The sequence below is a fragment of the Onychomys torridus genome, chromosome 10, assembly GCF_903995425.1.
Source record: "Onychomys torridus chromosome 10, mOncTor1.1, whole genome shotgun sequence".
Classification (NCBI taxonomy): domain Eukaryota; kingdom Metazoa; phylum Chordata; class Mammalia; order Rodentia; family Cricetidae; genus Onychomys; species Onychomys torridus.
In genome coordinates, this window is record NC_050452.1 from 75151050 (window position 1) to 75168262 (window position 17213).

Sequence of the window (17213 nt, forward strand, 5' to 3'; positions counted from 1 at the left end):
CCTAAGTGCAAGTATCTCTAGGATGCTGATTTAGAATCCTCGTGTTACAAGAGTGGTATAGCTGGATCGTACAGTAGTTGTAGTTTGAGAGTTTTTTACTGGGTTCCATAGTGGCTGCACTGGTTCCCATCTCCACCCATATCCCACCACAGGTTTCTTTACGTCCTCACAGGCTGCCTGGAGTTTTCTTATTAGTGGTCATCCGACAGGTGAGACGGATCTCAAAGCATTTTTAACTTGCATTTTCCTGATGGTGAAGGAGGAGTTAATATTTCCCAAGTGTTCATTGACCACGTGTACTTCTCCCTTCAAGAACTGTCGGTTCAGCTCGTCGGCCCTTTATTGATTGGATTAGTAGGGGTTTGGTATTGGAGTTCTTTACAGATTCTAGATAATAATCCTTTATCAGATTATAGTTGGCAGACTTTCTCCAGTTCTTCAAGTGGCTGCTTCATTCTGTTATTCCCTTTGTGTTGCAGAAGTGTTTGATTTCATGCAGCCTTAGTTGATTCCTCTATAAGAAGTGATGCTGAATATCTTTTTGTGAGGTATCTCACATTTTTACCATCTTCACTGGTCATAAGTTCTGAGTCCATATTTTAGTTTGAGATTTTGGGTTTATTTTTTATTGAACTTGCAAGTTCTTTATAGATTTGGAGCATGTGTTTTTGAGGTGATTCTCAGATGTTTCCATGCTTAAGTGAGTCTCTTTCTCACTGTTTTGCTTTCATGGTGCTCGGTTTCCTTACTGTTGCTGCATGTCCCAAACATGAATGTCCCCAGGGCACTCCAGCCTTCAGCTTCTCTTTCATTGTTAATGCAGTCCACCTCAGCGATTTTCCTTTTTTTTTCTTTTTTTATTATGTGTTTTGAATTTTATACATCAGTTATGGGTTCCCCTGTCCTCCCCCCTGCGGTTTTCCATTTTAATCTCAGAATGGTAATGTGAGGTTACCTAGTCATGAAGCTTTTCTAGGTTTTCTCCTGAAAGTTTTATTATTTTAATTGTAATTACACTTACGTAACATTTAAGTACTATATAAGATAAATCATGACTTTTTAAAGCTTTATATTTGTGTGATATATAATGTGTAGTGAGTGTGTTTAGTTTCAGAATAAGCTTTGATCCATTGTAAACTTTCATATTACGATGAGCTTTAGGTCAAGATTTAGTTTTGTTTATATGGCTATATCGTTGTTCTATTATTACTGAAAATATTTTTTTTCTCCATTGAATTGCTCTGGTGATTCTTTGAAATTAACTTGGCTGCGTTTGCTCAGGTCATGTGCTATTGATGTCTCTGCCCTGACTTCACATCTTGTCATTTTGGTTTACACTGGTTTGAGAACTACAGTGACATTATTAAGGTATTGGAACTCCCACAGACCCCTTAGCTAGTCTCTCCTGCTACTGATATCTTATGTTAGTTTGATGGGATTGTTTCAATTAATCAGCACACTTTTATTAATACATATTTATTAATTAAGGTTGTCCTAGTTTGTTTTTTTATTGCTGCGGTAATACCATGACCAAAAGCAAACTGGGGAGGAAAGGGTTTATCACATCTTAGAGGTGTGGTCTGTCATCTAGGGCAGCTGAGGCAGGAGTGTGAAGCGGAAACCATGGAGGAATGCTGCTTTCTTACTGAAGCAGCTCAGGGACTTTTCTTATACAGCCCAGGCTCACCTGAGCCCCTCCTCCTGCAGCCTGAAATTATTGTTCATGAGGAGTTTGTGTATTCTACCCCATTTGTTTACTGATTCCATCATTTATTTAAACCAGCATGGCATGGACCAGAGTTATTTCTCTTACGCTTGGGGTTATGTAACCTGACACTGTGGCTAAATGTAATATTGAGTTTTACATAGAATATGGTAATTCCTCAAACCTTGTTTCTGGCCCCTTAGTCTTTCCATTAGAAGATTTAGATTCAGCTTGTCAGTGTCTATTATGAAAACTTCCTGTATGGCTTGATTGGAACTGAATTAAGTCAGAGTCAGTCATGTTTACTAAATTGAGTCTTCCAGCCTAGAAACTGTGGCTGCTTCCCATTTCTTTAGGTTTGTTTCTATTTGCTTCAGTAACATACTTTAGTGTGTAGGTTCTGTATGTTTCACTGGGCTTAGACCTGAGTGTCTCCCTTTCTTAGAAGCAATGAACTTTTCAAATTTCTGTTTCCATCATGCATTGCCAATACATAGAAATAGAGATGATCTTTGCATGTTTACCTTGTATTTTATGACCTTGTAAACTTACTATTGTTAGGTGCCCCTTAGCAATGTTTTACATCAAAAATGTCTGTTAATAGGATATAAAGGGACCTCCTCAAAGGGCATGTGCAGATCTCAAGCCTCATCTCAGAACCTTAGCCATTGAAGTGTGACATGTTCTCTCTCCTATCCCACCCCACCTTTTGACTTCTATCAGCTTTAATATCAGGTTTAATATCATTAATCCTAGGATACCTCCACCTCAATGTCTGTACAGTTAAACTGGGTTAAAAGAGAGAGGGGAGGGGAGGGGAAGAGAGAGAGGGAGAGGGAGAGGGAGATAGATAGATAGGAGGATCCTACAAGGATCAAACTCCTGGCACTTCTTTCTTGTTAAATGCAAGTGTCCACATTTCTGCCCACTGTTATCACACACCAGGCTGTCTGTATACAAGGTAAGATGCCAGCAGGAAGAACACAGCAGCTCCTGCAGAAGCTCATTGCTGCCTCCTTAAGGCCAGGAGAACAGAGAGAACATGTCTTCTGATCATGTCCATCATGTGAAATATGCACAGACATGTCCTGTAAAACCTGCAGAAGAGTAAGAACACTGAGTTCCTTGTCTAGAGATCCAACCTAATTCTTTTCAACCAGTGTTGTTCCTGTCTCCCTTTCCTTCCCTTCAGGACAATTTGCACAAACCTTTAGACTCTTTGGTTCAGTATGATTTGTTATTTGAACCAGGAGATTGCACATATCCAATTACATTCATGTGGACAATTCTGTTTCTTTCCAATCTGTGCCTTTTTATTTCTCCCATTATTGCACCAGAGGCAACTTAACATTTCTTAAGTGTTTTTCTGTACCAGGCTTTTTTCTTTTGGGCCACCAACTAGCATCCAAATCACGACACAGAGACTTATCAGTTTTGAATGCTCAGCCTAGCTTAGGCATGTTTCTGGCTAGCTCTTTCAACTTAAATTTACCTATTTCTGTTTATCTACCTTTTGCCTCAGGGATTTTTACTTTTCTTTCCTTCTGTACATCTTACTTTCAGTGCTTCTCATGTCTGTCTTTCTGGCTAACTGACAGCGGCTGCCTGGCTTCTTGCCCCGGACATGTCCCTCGTTCTGTCCTTCATTCCTCTTCCTCTTGAGCCTAGATTTCTCCTCCTGTTTGTTTTTTCTGCCCAGCAGCCCAGCCGGTCCTTCTCCTGCTTAGCTATTAGCCAGGTAGCTTTTTATTAGACCAATCAGGTGCCTTAGGCAGGCAAGGTGAAACAGATGTGTAGTTGGAGAGCTTCTCTCCAGGTGCCATCAAGCCCTGTTAGTCTAACAACCCATTTGTAAAATAAACATACAGACATTTATATTATTTAAACTGCTTGGCCATTAGCTCAGGCCTACCATTGTCTAGCTCTGACTCTTATATTTAGCCCATTTCTATTAATCTATACTTTGCCATGTGGCTCGTGGCTTACCAGTACCTTATCTCTTTCTTGTCATGGTGACGGCTGGCAGTCTCTCCCCGCCCCAGCCTTCCACCTCCCAGAATTCTCTTCTCTCTTGTCCCACCTATACTTCCTGCCTGGCCACTGGCCAAACAGCATTTCATTTATACAGAGCGCTATCCACAGCACTTCCCTTTTTCTTTCTTTCTTTCTTTTTTTTTTTAAAGGAAGGTTTTTAACTTTTACATAGTAAAATTACATATAACAGAACAATTATCAAGCAAGAATTACAGTTATAATATTAAAGAAGCTCTGCGAAGCAGGAACCTGAAGGACCATTTTGTCAAGCAAAGTTCAGTGGTCACCTTTCTATGGGTCCTGCATGTCCAGTTGATCAAGCAGTCCAGGCAAGAACAGTTTCTTGCCCAAATGGCTATTTTTGCCAAGGTGAAGATAAGATATGAAATGTCTTCAATGCCCATCCTCCTCTCTGAAGTAAATCAGTGTTGCCAGGAGCAGACATGTCTCCCTGTCCAGAAAGTCTAAATTTTAAAAATATTTTAAATGCCATATTCTGTAGGTCTTTGAAGTATTTGAAGATTACCTATCTATCTGAAATATCTCTATGTATACCTAGAAGACTTAACTAACATAGCTATGAGTATGATTATCATAAATGATTAATTATTAATCTATTTTTAATTATCCATTACAATTTTAAATGAGCTATACAAACATAAAACCTTAAACAAAGTAGAAATATATACACAGTATAACAAAATTAACTTTAAGTTTCTATCAATAGACTAAAATCTATACCAATGTAAAACATTTTATTTTTGGTTGTGAGCCTAGCCTTTAACAGCTGAGCCATCTCTCCAGCCCTAATGTAAAACATTTTAAACAAGTTGTTGCTCTTTAGAAATCCACCCTTTCATCCTATTATATCTATATCATATCTCCTTTTCTTCTTTAGAAAGAGATCACATAATCAACCTGATTTAAATAAAAATATTGGTTTTTTATCTGTCCCACATCAGAGGGCTCTTCTGATTTGGGACATAAAAAATCTCTTAACCTTTTATTTAACCAATATGTCTGGGTTTAGAGAAGGAGTGAGCCAATTCCATCTCCAAAGCCAGCTTGATAATTTTGGGAAAATGGGCATAGTTTTTCTTATTAATTCCTGCTGGAGGGGGGCGCTGTATCTTCTGGGGACACAAAGAAAATTTTAGGATTATGGAGTAGTCCGTGAGGGTGAACCTCTGAGCCAGTTGCTTTGAAACCATTCTGGATGTTGGATCATCTGGGCCATGTCATTGGAGACCTTTTAGGTGGTCTTGGCTGATCAAACCTCATGTATCTTAATCTGGAACAAACCCATAGCCTCTGGCTTTCTGTGGAAACAAAAGCAGGCTCTTTTCTGAAGCAACATATCCTTATATCCAAATTTTGAAGTCAAGGTATCTTTAAAATTTACATATTTATTTAACTCAACAGCTTTTACGATCAAATCTTTTTTTTGTAGTTCAAACAGCATTTTATTTAGAGCAATATCCACAGCCGTGTACAATGATAGCTTACATTTCACCTGTCTTTTGCACTAACTAATGTGTATGTATGTGCCATCATGTGCAGAATCATGTGACCCCTGCTGCATGAGGACACCATACAGTTCCGTTATGGAGCTGAATCTCTTCTGTTCCCTATTGAAAGCCACAGCCCCTCCTCTCTCACCTTTCCCTTTCTTTCAGAACCCCTACCTCTGTAGTCCTGTCATTTGAGACTGTTACAGACAGTGGTGCTCTTGGGTAATATGTCTCAGGACTTCGAATAGATTCCTGAGTCTATAGATGGCATCACCTCCAAACAGACAGTTTTGCTTGCATACAGATACTTGGAAGGAGAGAACTGACTCTGTCAAGTTGTCCTCTACATGTGTGCCATAACACATGTGTGCCCACTTCTATACCACATACACCACCATCAACCATGAAATTTAACTTGTAACTTAAGCCCAGTAATACATTTATAGCATTTAATGAGACAGAATAATTATATAAACATACTATAATAAAAGAGCCTGAATGCAGTCTCTTCCCTTCTCTCAAAATGTCTTACTATATCATCCTCTTCTTGTGATAACAATACTACAGTACGTAGGCAGTGAGATGAAGGATGGTGGATCTGGATGTAGCATTACGATACTGCATATGGTTACCTGAGATACACACACTGCGATGCCACAGCAGCTACTGTTAACTGCTAATGGGTGGATATGTCTACAGATTGGATACACAAAACAAGCACATGATTTGCATCCTGAGCAGGGTGGACAGGACTGGACGGGAGCTTCTCCTGCTCCTTAGAATGCCCAGTGTCCATTCAAAACCTCTGAGTTATTTGTGTCTGGTAAGTTTGTCTTAATATTTTATAACAGGGTTGACTGGGTTAAAGATGGTTATCTTGCAAAGTGTCTACAAACTATGACTCACCCAAATTGTACCCAGCAAATACTTTTGAGACTTTTATTGGAACACGGCTGTGCTCCTTCATGTATTCTCATTTGGGGCCATTCTTTTACTACAAAGGCAGAATTGAGTAGTTGTGATAGAGTACAAATGACTCTCAAAGCCAAAGTTATGTACTTGTTGACCCTTTGCAGAAATGGTTTTGATGGCACTACTTGTTTTCTATTTGTTCTTATTTGGTTTCTGTTTCTTATGATCTGGCTTCACAATGTAGCTTGAATTCAGGATAGTCACCTGCCTGAGTATCCCAAGTGCTAGGATTATAGGTGTGCACCATCATGCCTGGCTCCAAAGTAGGAATGTGAACTTAAAAGAGTTGCTATAGGGAGCTGGGTTGGCACACCATCACCTTCCCACGTACTGTAGCTTAGAGGTTGGTTACACTTCTTACAGGCAAGGAGATAGAGACAGGTGTGACCTGTTAGGAATCACCATCATGTTATGTCTGCCACGGAAACTTTAAGACATGTTAGTAACTACAGTCCATAATTTTACATCACCTACTTTGTTTCCTGACAAAGATGAGCAATGAGATTAACAGTAAAAGAGCCCCATAGACCTGACCTTCTGGTGAAGGCATTTATAGTTTTCAAAAGCTGCATGCTATTGCAAGCTTCCATCCTAACACAAACATCTGCAGCATTGTGTACAGTTTTGGAAGTGCCCCTGAAGTCTAGTGCACTTCTGTGACCCTCGGAACAGTCCTGTTTATAGGTAGAGAAACTGAGGGTTAAGAAAACTTTCAAAAAAGATCACAGCCAGTAAGTGGTAGCAGATGGTTTAACTTAAAACCCTTTGTCTCTATCAGGTGGGCAGAATTGTAGCATATACCTATTAATGATATGAATATTCATCAAATATGCTTATTAGTGAAGTAAGTGTGATTTTGTATGTAAGTAATAAATTCTATATGGAAATACAGATACAATATACAACACTATAGTTCAGCTGTTGGTGTTTCTGGTTATATATCTTTAACTCTTGGAATATTCCTGTCAGTGATGCACTCACCCATTTCCCAGAAAAGATAACTAAAGCTTAAGCAGGGTCTCAGTGGTGGAATCAGTCTGATGTTGAATCTATGAAGAACCTAATTCTATAAAAATAACCTTTGATTTTTGCTTTGAGTCCTCAAAGTTTCTAAGCGTATACTGTTTAGTTCACAGCTTCTGGTTTTCAAGCAGTATGTTCCACTTTTATGTTCTTTGTTTTTGTATTGAATTTTAAAGCTGTTCTTTGGCTGATGTAGTTACATGAAGTGAGTCATGTGACATTGACTGTAAAAGCTGCATGGTTTCCAGTATGACCAATGTGGTTGCATGTATCGTATTGATGAATTATAATCGTGATAACACCTTTTAGTTATCTTTGCGTGTTTTTTTTTTTTTAACATTTCAGCAAACTGTATAATGGCAATTGAAGGAATTTTGAAAGATGTCTAACGTCTAGTGGCTACATCTGTCTTCTATCTTCTCACCCTTGAAAGAAGAGTAAATGGGATGTTTCAGAAGGGAGCTCCATAAAAAGAGTGTTGCAAATGGCTTCAGAGTCCCCCAATGGGAAACAAGCTAGGAGTCACGTGACAAAGGGGCGGCGGCAGCCCCCACACCAGCCAGCGAGGACCAGGTCTTCTGTCAGCGAGTGTGATGGCGAAGACTCCTTCATCTTTGAAGCCAATGAAGCATGGAAGGACTTCCATAGTTCTCTCCTTCGGTTCTATGAGAATGGGGAGCTCTGCGATGTCACACTGAAGGTGAGACCGCCTTTTCTTTCCCCAACTTCTTCGGTATAGTATAGAAAACGAGAGTTTCTGTACTTACATAAAAATGTTAGGTATCATACTTATTTGTTATGTTAGGAGTGACTTTAATCTCAGTTCTTTGTGAATCGGTGTCTCTTGTGTAGCCCAAGTCAGCCTTGAAATCATGCTCTTTCTGCCTCGAATTTCCTGGGTGTCAGATTACTGCTGCTGCACTGTGCCTGGAAATGGGCACGTTGTTGTACTAATTTACTGTTATTTTCACACACACACACACACACACACACACACACACACACACACACACAAACGACACAAAATCAGAAACCATAACACACAAGCAAAGACTAGTCAGACCAAAAACACCCAAACAAATCAGCCTGAGCAACACCACTGGTCTGTGTTGGCTATCTACTGCTGGGCGTGGGCCAGCCCTTAAGTGTGGTTGATATGCCCAATGAGACAGACTCCCAGGGAGAAAACCAGTTTTTTCTTTGTAAGTGGTCATCGAGTAAAGATAGCTTCTCAGTAGCTGAAGTTTTCTCCTCTTTGTATCTTTTCAGGAGCAATTTGTAATCCCCAACAAACATTCTTTCTAAAGTATATACATGAGTCAGCTAGTAAAATATCATCCATATAATGACAAATTATAGATTTAGGAAATCTTTTACGTATCACTTCCAAGGGCTGTTGTACAAAATATTGGCACAGGGTTGGGCTATTCAACATTCCCTGTGGGAGGACTCTCCATTGAAATCTTTTAACCAGTTGAGAATTATTGTAATTAGGCACCGTGAAAGCAAATCTTTCTCTGTCTTTTTCTTGTAGGGGTATTGAAAAGAAACAGTCTTTTAAATCGATAACTATGAGAGGCTATCCTTTAGGTAACAGAGTAGGCAAAGGAATTCCAGATTGTAGAGAGCCCATTGGCTGAATTACTTTGTTAATTGCTCTAAGGTCTGTTACCATTCTCCATTTGCCAGATTTCTTTTTAATAAAAAGTACAGGAGAATTCCAAGGGCTGGTTAATTCTTCAATATGCTGAGCATTTAAATGCTCTTCTTCGAGCTCTTCTAAAGCCTGGAGTTTCTCTGTTGTTAAAGGCCATTGCTGAACCCATACAGGCGTGTCTGTTGACTATTTTAAAGGTAGAACTGTTGATGTCTTTGGAAGATCATCAGTTGTTTGCCTTGTTCTTGTACAATCTGGATGGCTGGTGACCACTCATTAGAATAATACCTTCTGATATTTCTCTTAAAAACATGTGCTAGTTTATGATTTGTTTCTAAGGTTGGAGGGATGTTAATCTGAGTATTCCATTGTTGCAACAGGTCTCTGACCCCACAGGTTCATAGCTATGTTAGCCACATATGGTTTTAATTTTCCTCTCTGTCCTTCTGGGCCTATACATTTGAGCCATCTTGCACTCTGCTTCACTTGAGATAATTTTCCAATTCCTAACAGCTGAACATTTACCTCCTGAAGAGGCCAAGTTGGATGCCAAAATTCTGGTGCAATTATGGTCATGTCAGCACCTGTGTCTACCAGACCAGACAACAAAACACCATTTATTTTTATTGTTAATTTTGGTCTTTGTTCCTTTATAGAAGTTTGCCAAAATTTTTTCTTTATGGCTTCTTCTGAATTTTCTGTTCTCTCTGTCTCAGTTGTTCCATTACTCTGAGTAGCCTGGTTTATTCCAATAGGCATTTATTTATTTAATTGCTCTGAGTAGGGGTTTCCTCTATGACTGCAGGAAAGATCTGAACTGGATTTGCTGTGGGGGCCTGCCTGAGGCCCCTCTGGGAGTTTCCCAAAGACTGAGGCAAAGTATTAACTTGTCTGTCCCTTGTTGATCTACATTTGTAGGTCCAGTGTTTTCCCTTACCATACCTTCTGCATACTCCAGAAGGAAGGGGCATTCTGTTGTCATTGTTCCTTGAAGAAACATTGTTTCTAGGAATGCCCTGTTTATAGTCCCTTTCAAATGTCCTTGCTTTCCACATCCAAAACATCTGACTTTCCTCAAACCTCTTGAAATTGCTTCTCCTATCCACATATCATCATGGCCATGAGACTCAACATTAAACGTATCTCTAATCCAATCTTCCAAGGGTGCAGATCTTGCCTTTAACGGCCTGATTATTCTCTTGCATTCTGCATTCACATTTTCAATGGCCAAAGATTCGATTATTATCTGGCTAGCTTCTGAATTCAGTACCATTCTGTTTACTGCTGAAGTCAGTCTTTGTAAGAAATCTGTGAAGGATTCTTTGGGGCCCTGTATAACCTTTGTAAATGATTCAGTTTTCTTTCCTGCTTCCTCAGCTCTGTCCCATGCATTCAAGGCTGCCATTTGACATAGAATTGGGGTTTGGATATCATATAAACATTGTGTTTGTGCTGCAGCATATTGGCCTTCTCCAACAAGCTGATCCTGGAAGACTTGTATACTTTTATCCCTACCTTGTTTTGCTATGTTTTTAGCTTCCTCTTTGAACCACATTTGCCACTGCAGCTGTGCCCTGGGTTCCAGGACAGCATGTACCAGCTCTCGCCAGTCCTGTGGTATAATCTTATTATAAGTTGACCAGGAGTTTAACATTTGCTTTACAAATAGGGAGTGCATGCCATAAGATAGTATTGCCTCCTTAAACCTTTGTAAATCTAACATTTTAATTGGAGTCCAAATATTTTGTGCATTCACTTGACCAGGTAGCTGCTGTATGGTTATAGGATAAATTATGGGTGATTGTGTGAAAACAGGCTTTCTTTCTGTAACCTTATAATCCAATCCTGAAATAATTTTACTGTTAAATTCTTTTGTCTGAATCTGAATTTCTCTATAATTCATTTTAACAGGCTTTTCTAAAGCTTTTATCCTGGCACATAAATTGACTATCTTTTTAAATAGTAAAATAAGGATAAGGAAAGTAATAATGTGCATAATTGGTGAAATGTATATCCCATCAACACTAATCTTCTCACATAGTTGTTCCATTTTCAGACTGCCTAAAATTTTATCAAACAAAGTCCAGTTTTCTTCTAATGTATACATAATGCCTATTTTTTGTGTATGGAAAAATAATTTTTCTCTTTTAAGTAGCTTTTCCCTTTAAAATATCTGATATCTTAATTGACTTACCAAGTCTGTAGAACAGTAGAAATCCAAGGGAATTTCAAAACTGCTACCTAGTGTCCGAGATGGGAATCCAAAGAGAGAGAGAGAGAAGGGAAAGAAAGGAAGGAAGGAAGAAAAAGGCGTAGCCTCGTGTTCTGGCTCAAAGCTAAAACCCAGCCAGAGCTCCGGCTTGAGCTGAGTCGGGCCTGGGCTCTGGCGTCCTTAAGCTCCCACCATGTGAGTTGGTGTTTCAGCCGCAAGCAGCCTGTCTGGAGCTGCGTGTGGTTGCTGCAGTTCCAGTCAAGTGCAGCGGGGCGGGTAGCTCAGCAGGCCTCAGTTGTTTGTAGCACTGGCCCTTTTTTTTTTTCTTTTAAGCCTGAGTCGCTTGAGTTGGCAATCTGGCTGCAAGTAGCTCCAGCTGTGCCGTTTGTAGCTATGGTTGGTCAGGCCTAGGGCCTAGGCCAAGCCAGGCCACCGAGGCAGAGAGCCAGTGTGCCGCTGAGCCGAGCTGAGTGGGTTTTTTTTTTGTTTTTTTTGTTTTTGTTTGTTTGTTTGTTTTTAAAAGATTTATTTATTTCTTAATGTATACAGTGTTCTGTCTGCATGTATCGCTGCAGGCCAGAAGAGGGCACCAGATCTCATTACAGATGGTTGTGAGCCACCATGTGGTTGCTGGGAATTGAACTCAGGACCTTTGGAAGAACAAGCAGTGCTCTTAACCTCTGAGCCATCTCTCCAGCCCCTGAGCAGTTTTTAATGAATTCTTGCCATATTGGGCACCAAATGTAGATGTAATAGTCTTATTAAATAAGAGACACAGAGCCAAATGCAGAGTTAAAAGCCCAAGACGTCAGAGTAGCAGCCAAAATCTAAGACCAAGACCACCCTCTTACCCCTCGCTGTCATCCTTCCCCTCAGAAAGAGGCCTACTTCCTGTGTGTCTGTCTTTTTATTGACTTTCTGTTCTGCCTTCTCATTGCTTGTAAACCCAACCACATGACCTCGTCACCGCCTGTCTATCTGGTTGGTATTGAGATTAAAGGCCTGTGTCTCCATGCTGGCTGTATCCTTGAACACACAGAGATCTGCCTGTCATGTGATTGGAATTAAGGGCATGTGCTACCACTGCCAGACTTCTGCTAAATGGCTTGCTATTAGCTCTGATCCCCAGGTAACTTTATTTATTAACATACAAATAAAATCACATTTCAGCACAAATAAAATATCTTTGACCATAGCTTTGGTCTTTGGTCATTTATAGAAGTCTGTCAAAATATTCGTTTTATGGTTCTTCCTGGAATTTTTAATCATCTTCCAAAGCTGTTCTATCATCCAGAGCAGTATGGATTTACAATAAGCGTTGGGTCCTCTAATTGTTCTGGGGAGGAGTTTCCTCCATAGTGCCTGGGAATGGCTGGACCACGTTCATCTTGGAGGCCTGTGAGAGGCTCCCAGCTGTTTCCAGGTGGTGGATGGTCGCCCTGTTTGTCTCTTGTTGATCGCATTCATTGGTCCAATGTCCTCTTTTACCACACCGTCTGCATAACCCTGAAGGTCGGAGCCTTCTGTTTGGGTCATTCCTAGAAGAAACATTGTTTCTAGGAACTTCCTGTGCCATGTGAGGTGCGATATCAATTTATTAAGGAGTGCAGTGGGGAAATCGACTCACTAATACAAAACAAGTAAGACACACCACTGCAGATCCTGGTGGTCCAGCTGCCGCTGTCCTGTCCTTCTGCCCCTGGCGGGAAGGGGACCAAGGCAAGCTGTTTCATGACATTTGACTCTGTCTCGACCACCCAAGAGAGAGTGAGTGCTCCCCCTCCTCAGTTTCATGTACCCAGAATGGGCCACGCCCATTGGGCCAGACAGCCCAAAGGTCATTGTTTGAACAGAACCAATTCCTACAACATACCTCTAAGGTTTGTTTGGGATTTTTACTTCCTAAACTTTTCATTTCCAATTTTATTTCGTTTTGCTGCCTGGGGTGCCAACCTCCAGCAGCACAGGGCTCAAAGGAAATCCCCGGAGTTAGTGGATACTAGACTTTTTTATCTGAGGAGGTTGGGGGGGGGGAAGACACACACTCAATTGATGGTTTCCTTCAGACCTCTTCTTTATTCTTCATTTTCATTCTCTATTCTTTATTTTCCTCGTGATTTCCTCCTCTCATTCCTGATGTTTTCCTTCTAGTTCCTTTTAACTCTCTCATTCTTGATGTTTTCCTTGTAGCCCATTTCAACTCTCTCTTTATTCTTTCCCTTAAAGCTTATGTACCCCCACCACAATCTTTCAGGCAGTGTAAAAATTACAATGTGGGGCTGGAGAGATGGCTTAGAGGTTAAGAGGACTGGCTGTTCTTCCAGAGGTCCTGAGTTCAGTTCCGGACAACTACATGGTGGCTCACAACCATCTGTAATGAGATCTGGCGCCCTCTTCTGGCGGGCAGGGGTACATGCAGATACAACACTATATATAATAAATAAATGAATCTTTTTAAAAAATTACAATGTGATTACATTCTGTTTTTCAAGTGGATGATTACAGTGGATACAAGTAAAAAGATAGCATGTTATCCATATCTCTTACATGATTAAACATTTTACATATTATAGGTGAAAAACAAATCATCCCAAGAACCCACATATATTCATACCCAAGCTACTTGTTATGGATTAACCATGTGGGCAAGCAAGATATTCTTTTCAGTCAGATATTTTACCAGCAGGCTGCAGTTTTGCAGTTACAAAGAAAGAGCGAATTACTTTATTACTTATCTTGAAAGGTAGTCTTATAAGGAATCTTAAAGGAATTACAAACCTAAACTTTTATATGTGAAAAATAATCAATCAGTTCTACTTTAAATATTTATGGTACATACCACTCATCAATAGTTGTTTTTTTTTTTTTATCTCAGGAGATTGAGGACAGGAATGGGTACAAGAAATTAATCATCAACTTTGATCATCAACCAATCCTAGCAACAAAGGTATATCAGCTAATGATAATCAGGCTACTTTGTTTTTGTTCCCTGACCTTAAAGAGTTCCTCATTCAACTATGTGCCTTTGTAAAACTTTAGATTGTCTTCTTGGGTTTTTCACCTCAAAGCTATTTGCTGAAAACATCTTAGTCTAAGTTATTTTCAAAGCTTTTTTCAGCTATGATGCACTTTGAAACCTGTGAACACATCTCTCAACATTAAGATTAGAAGAACATAAACTAGCTAGGCTACTGGGGGACTCAGCTGTTTTTATTAATCATTAACCTAAGCTACAGTCTATGCTACTCCTCAGTAGAAACTCAGGAGTTCTAGCTGTGTGACACTTTTCTTTTTTTATTTTTTATATCAAAACTCTATTTAAACTAACATTATCATCATCATCATCATCATCATCATCATCATCGTCATCATCATCATTTAGACAGTACAGCTTAGGAAGGAATCATCTTCATAATAATCTACAGGTAAAAATGCCCAGTAGAACAGGATGTTTCCATGAGATAAGCACACTACAGTACAGGCAGTGGGGATCTCCCCACACCCATTCACACCATGCCAGAAAGATGGCAGCAGCAAACCTGAAGGCCCAGCGGAAGCAAAGACATTCTGGAGTCTGGGGTCTTGGGGCCTTGCCTGAGATTCACCCACCAGGAAGTCGCCCCCTGGTGGCTGACACCTGAACTTCAGTTGCCACCTGCCGCTCCTCTAACATGACTACCAGCAATATCAGTTTGGATTTTCTTTAGTGATTTTAATTTCTGCTTTCATGTCTTGAACTGTTTTCATTAAGGTTCTTGCACATAGTAATTCATGATTATTTTGTTGTTGTTTCTGAGACAGAATTTCTTCATATAGCCCTGTCTCTCCTGGAACTCACTGTGTAGACCAGGCTGGCCTTGAACTCAGAGACCTTTTTCTGCCTCCCAAGTGCTGGGATTAAAGGCATGCACTACTCCTGCCAATCTCTAATTACCATTTTATATATAATTGTACTTGCTTTATGCCTTAGCCATATTGCATTTCTGCTACAGGATCTACTGTGGAGGCTTCATGGGTTATGGGGGAGGCATATGTCTTGGGTGTTAGTGATTGTGTTTTTGCACTGGTATCGAGGCATCTGAGTTATGATGATTGAGGTAATTCAAGGTATTGATATCTGGTCAAGTTTTTGTTGGGTGGGTGCTCTGTTCCTTGGTCTCTGTTTCCATCTCTGGATCTTAGGATAGTGTGGTGACTGTGGGTTGCTAGTAGGGTGTGCTTCTGCACGTGGGTGGGTGGCAGAGAGGAATACACATGGGCTAGAAATGAAGACTAAGATGAGAAGATCTGTGAAGAGCTGAGGAGGATTCTGTCCACATCAAGAGGCGGAGTTCTCAGGGAGCTGGTTATGTGGTACCAATATTCTTAGTTCCTGGTTCTAGAACCCTGACCATCATCATCATCATCATCATCATCATCATCATCGTGTGTGTGTGTGTGTGTGTGTGTGTGTGTGTGTGTGTGTGTAAGCATGTGCACCTGTGTGGGTGGAGCCACAAGCTGACACAGGTCTCTTCAGGTCCCCTTCATTTTATTTTCTGAGGTGCAGGCTCTCACTAGATCCTGAGCTCACCTTTTCCACTCTGCTAGCCAGCCAATTGCCCATGGATTGCTGTCTCTGTCTCTGGGATTACAGACAGGCTGCCAAACTCACATGGTCTCTTTATGTGAATGCTGGGGATCCAATCTGGTCCTCATGCTGCATAACAAGCAGTGTATCATGGAGCTATCTCCCTAGTCCCCAAATGGTTGTTATTAATATGAAGTTAATAAATTAACATTATTCAGATGTTTCTAATTTGTGAGTTTGAAACTCTTGATTTTGGTTGTTTTCGCTGTATGTCTGAGGTTTTTACCTCTATGTCATTGCTGTAATCTGTCCAGTGAGTTGTTAACAACTTTATAAAGGAAGTTTTTCCCTTCATTAATTCTTTGGGATGAGATTCCCAAAGAATTCCCAAAATACATTGTATTTTGATCATATTCATCCCCATGCCCCAACTCCTTCCAGTTCTACCCCTCCCCATTGCATACTCTGCCAACTTTTGTGCCGTCTTGGGTATGTGCCAGCTAGAGTATCTGGCAGACTCCTCTGTGAAGCAGGAAATATGAGAGACTGTCCTGACTTGTTTTGGCAAGGTTCATCAGTTGTTTTCTTCTGTGTCCTGCAGAATATCTGGCAGACTCTTATGTGAAGCAAGAATTTTGAAGGACTGTCCTGCCTTGTTTTGGCAAAGTTCAACAGTCTTTTTCCTATGTGTCCTGCTTATTCAGACTGCACAGCACATTGTCAGCAGTCAAAGGCAAGAGCAGTTTCTTTGCCCAGTGGCTGACCTTGCCACAATGAAAGCAAACCCCATATGGAGTTTCTTCAATGCCCATCATCTCTGAAATAATAAATTGGTGCTGCTAGGAGCAGATGTGTCTCATTGTCATGAAAAACTTTAGGTTAACAAAACGTTTTAAATGCCATATTCAATAGGTCTTTGAAAGGTTTCAAGTCCACCTATCTAAAATATGTCTCTATATGATCTGGAATGCATACCTAACATAGCTACAAATTTGATTGTTATAAATGACTAAATACTAACCTATGTTCCTGATTATCCTATATAGTTTATAATAATAGCTTTCAAAAACTAGAACTTTACCCTACATTTCCAAATGAACCACATAGGCACAATAACTCAAACAAAACCAGCCAGTATATTGCCTTCAGGTCAAATTGTTTCAGGAGGTAAACTTGTTAATGTACTATTATGTTTACTAGTGGGAATATTTTTAAATACTGTATATTTTTTTATATAAGGAAAATAAGTTAATTTTTTTTTTTTTTTTTTTTTTTTGAGCTGAGGATCAAACCCAGGGCCCTGCGCTTGCTAAGCAAGTATTCTACCACTGAGCTAAATCCCCAACCCATAAATACTTTCCTCACAGGGAAAGCTCTAAAATTATATATGGGTGAGCATTTTTACAACCTTTATTGTTTAGGTGCTAGTGAGTGGACTGAGTACTCACATGCCAAGACAAATTCCTACCTCTAAGGGTGACTGTCTTGAAGGCAGCTGTTTTGTTGGGGAAACTGCAGGAATATTAAAT

At 40.1% G+C, this 17213-nt stretch overlaps 1 protein-coding gene across 3 annotated transcripts in view; it reads left to right on the top strand.

The window, feature by feature from the left end:
* Klhl8 (kelch like family member 8) overlaps positions 1–17213 on the top strand; it is a 51384-nt gene that overhangs the window by 14719 nt on the left and 19452 nt on the right. For 2 of the 3 annotated variants that reach the window (XM_036201207.1, XM_036201208.1), the window contains exon 2: positions 7591–7945. In XM_036201207.1, coding sequence (XP_036057100.1) covers positions 7730–7945 — 216 coding nt within the window. In that variant the 5' untranslated portion in view covers positions 7591–7729. Of the gene's footprint in view, positions 1–6053; positions 6074–7590; positions 7946–17213 lie in introns of those variants that run through there. The other variant, XM_036201209.1, reaches the window with a different exon arrangement.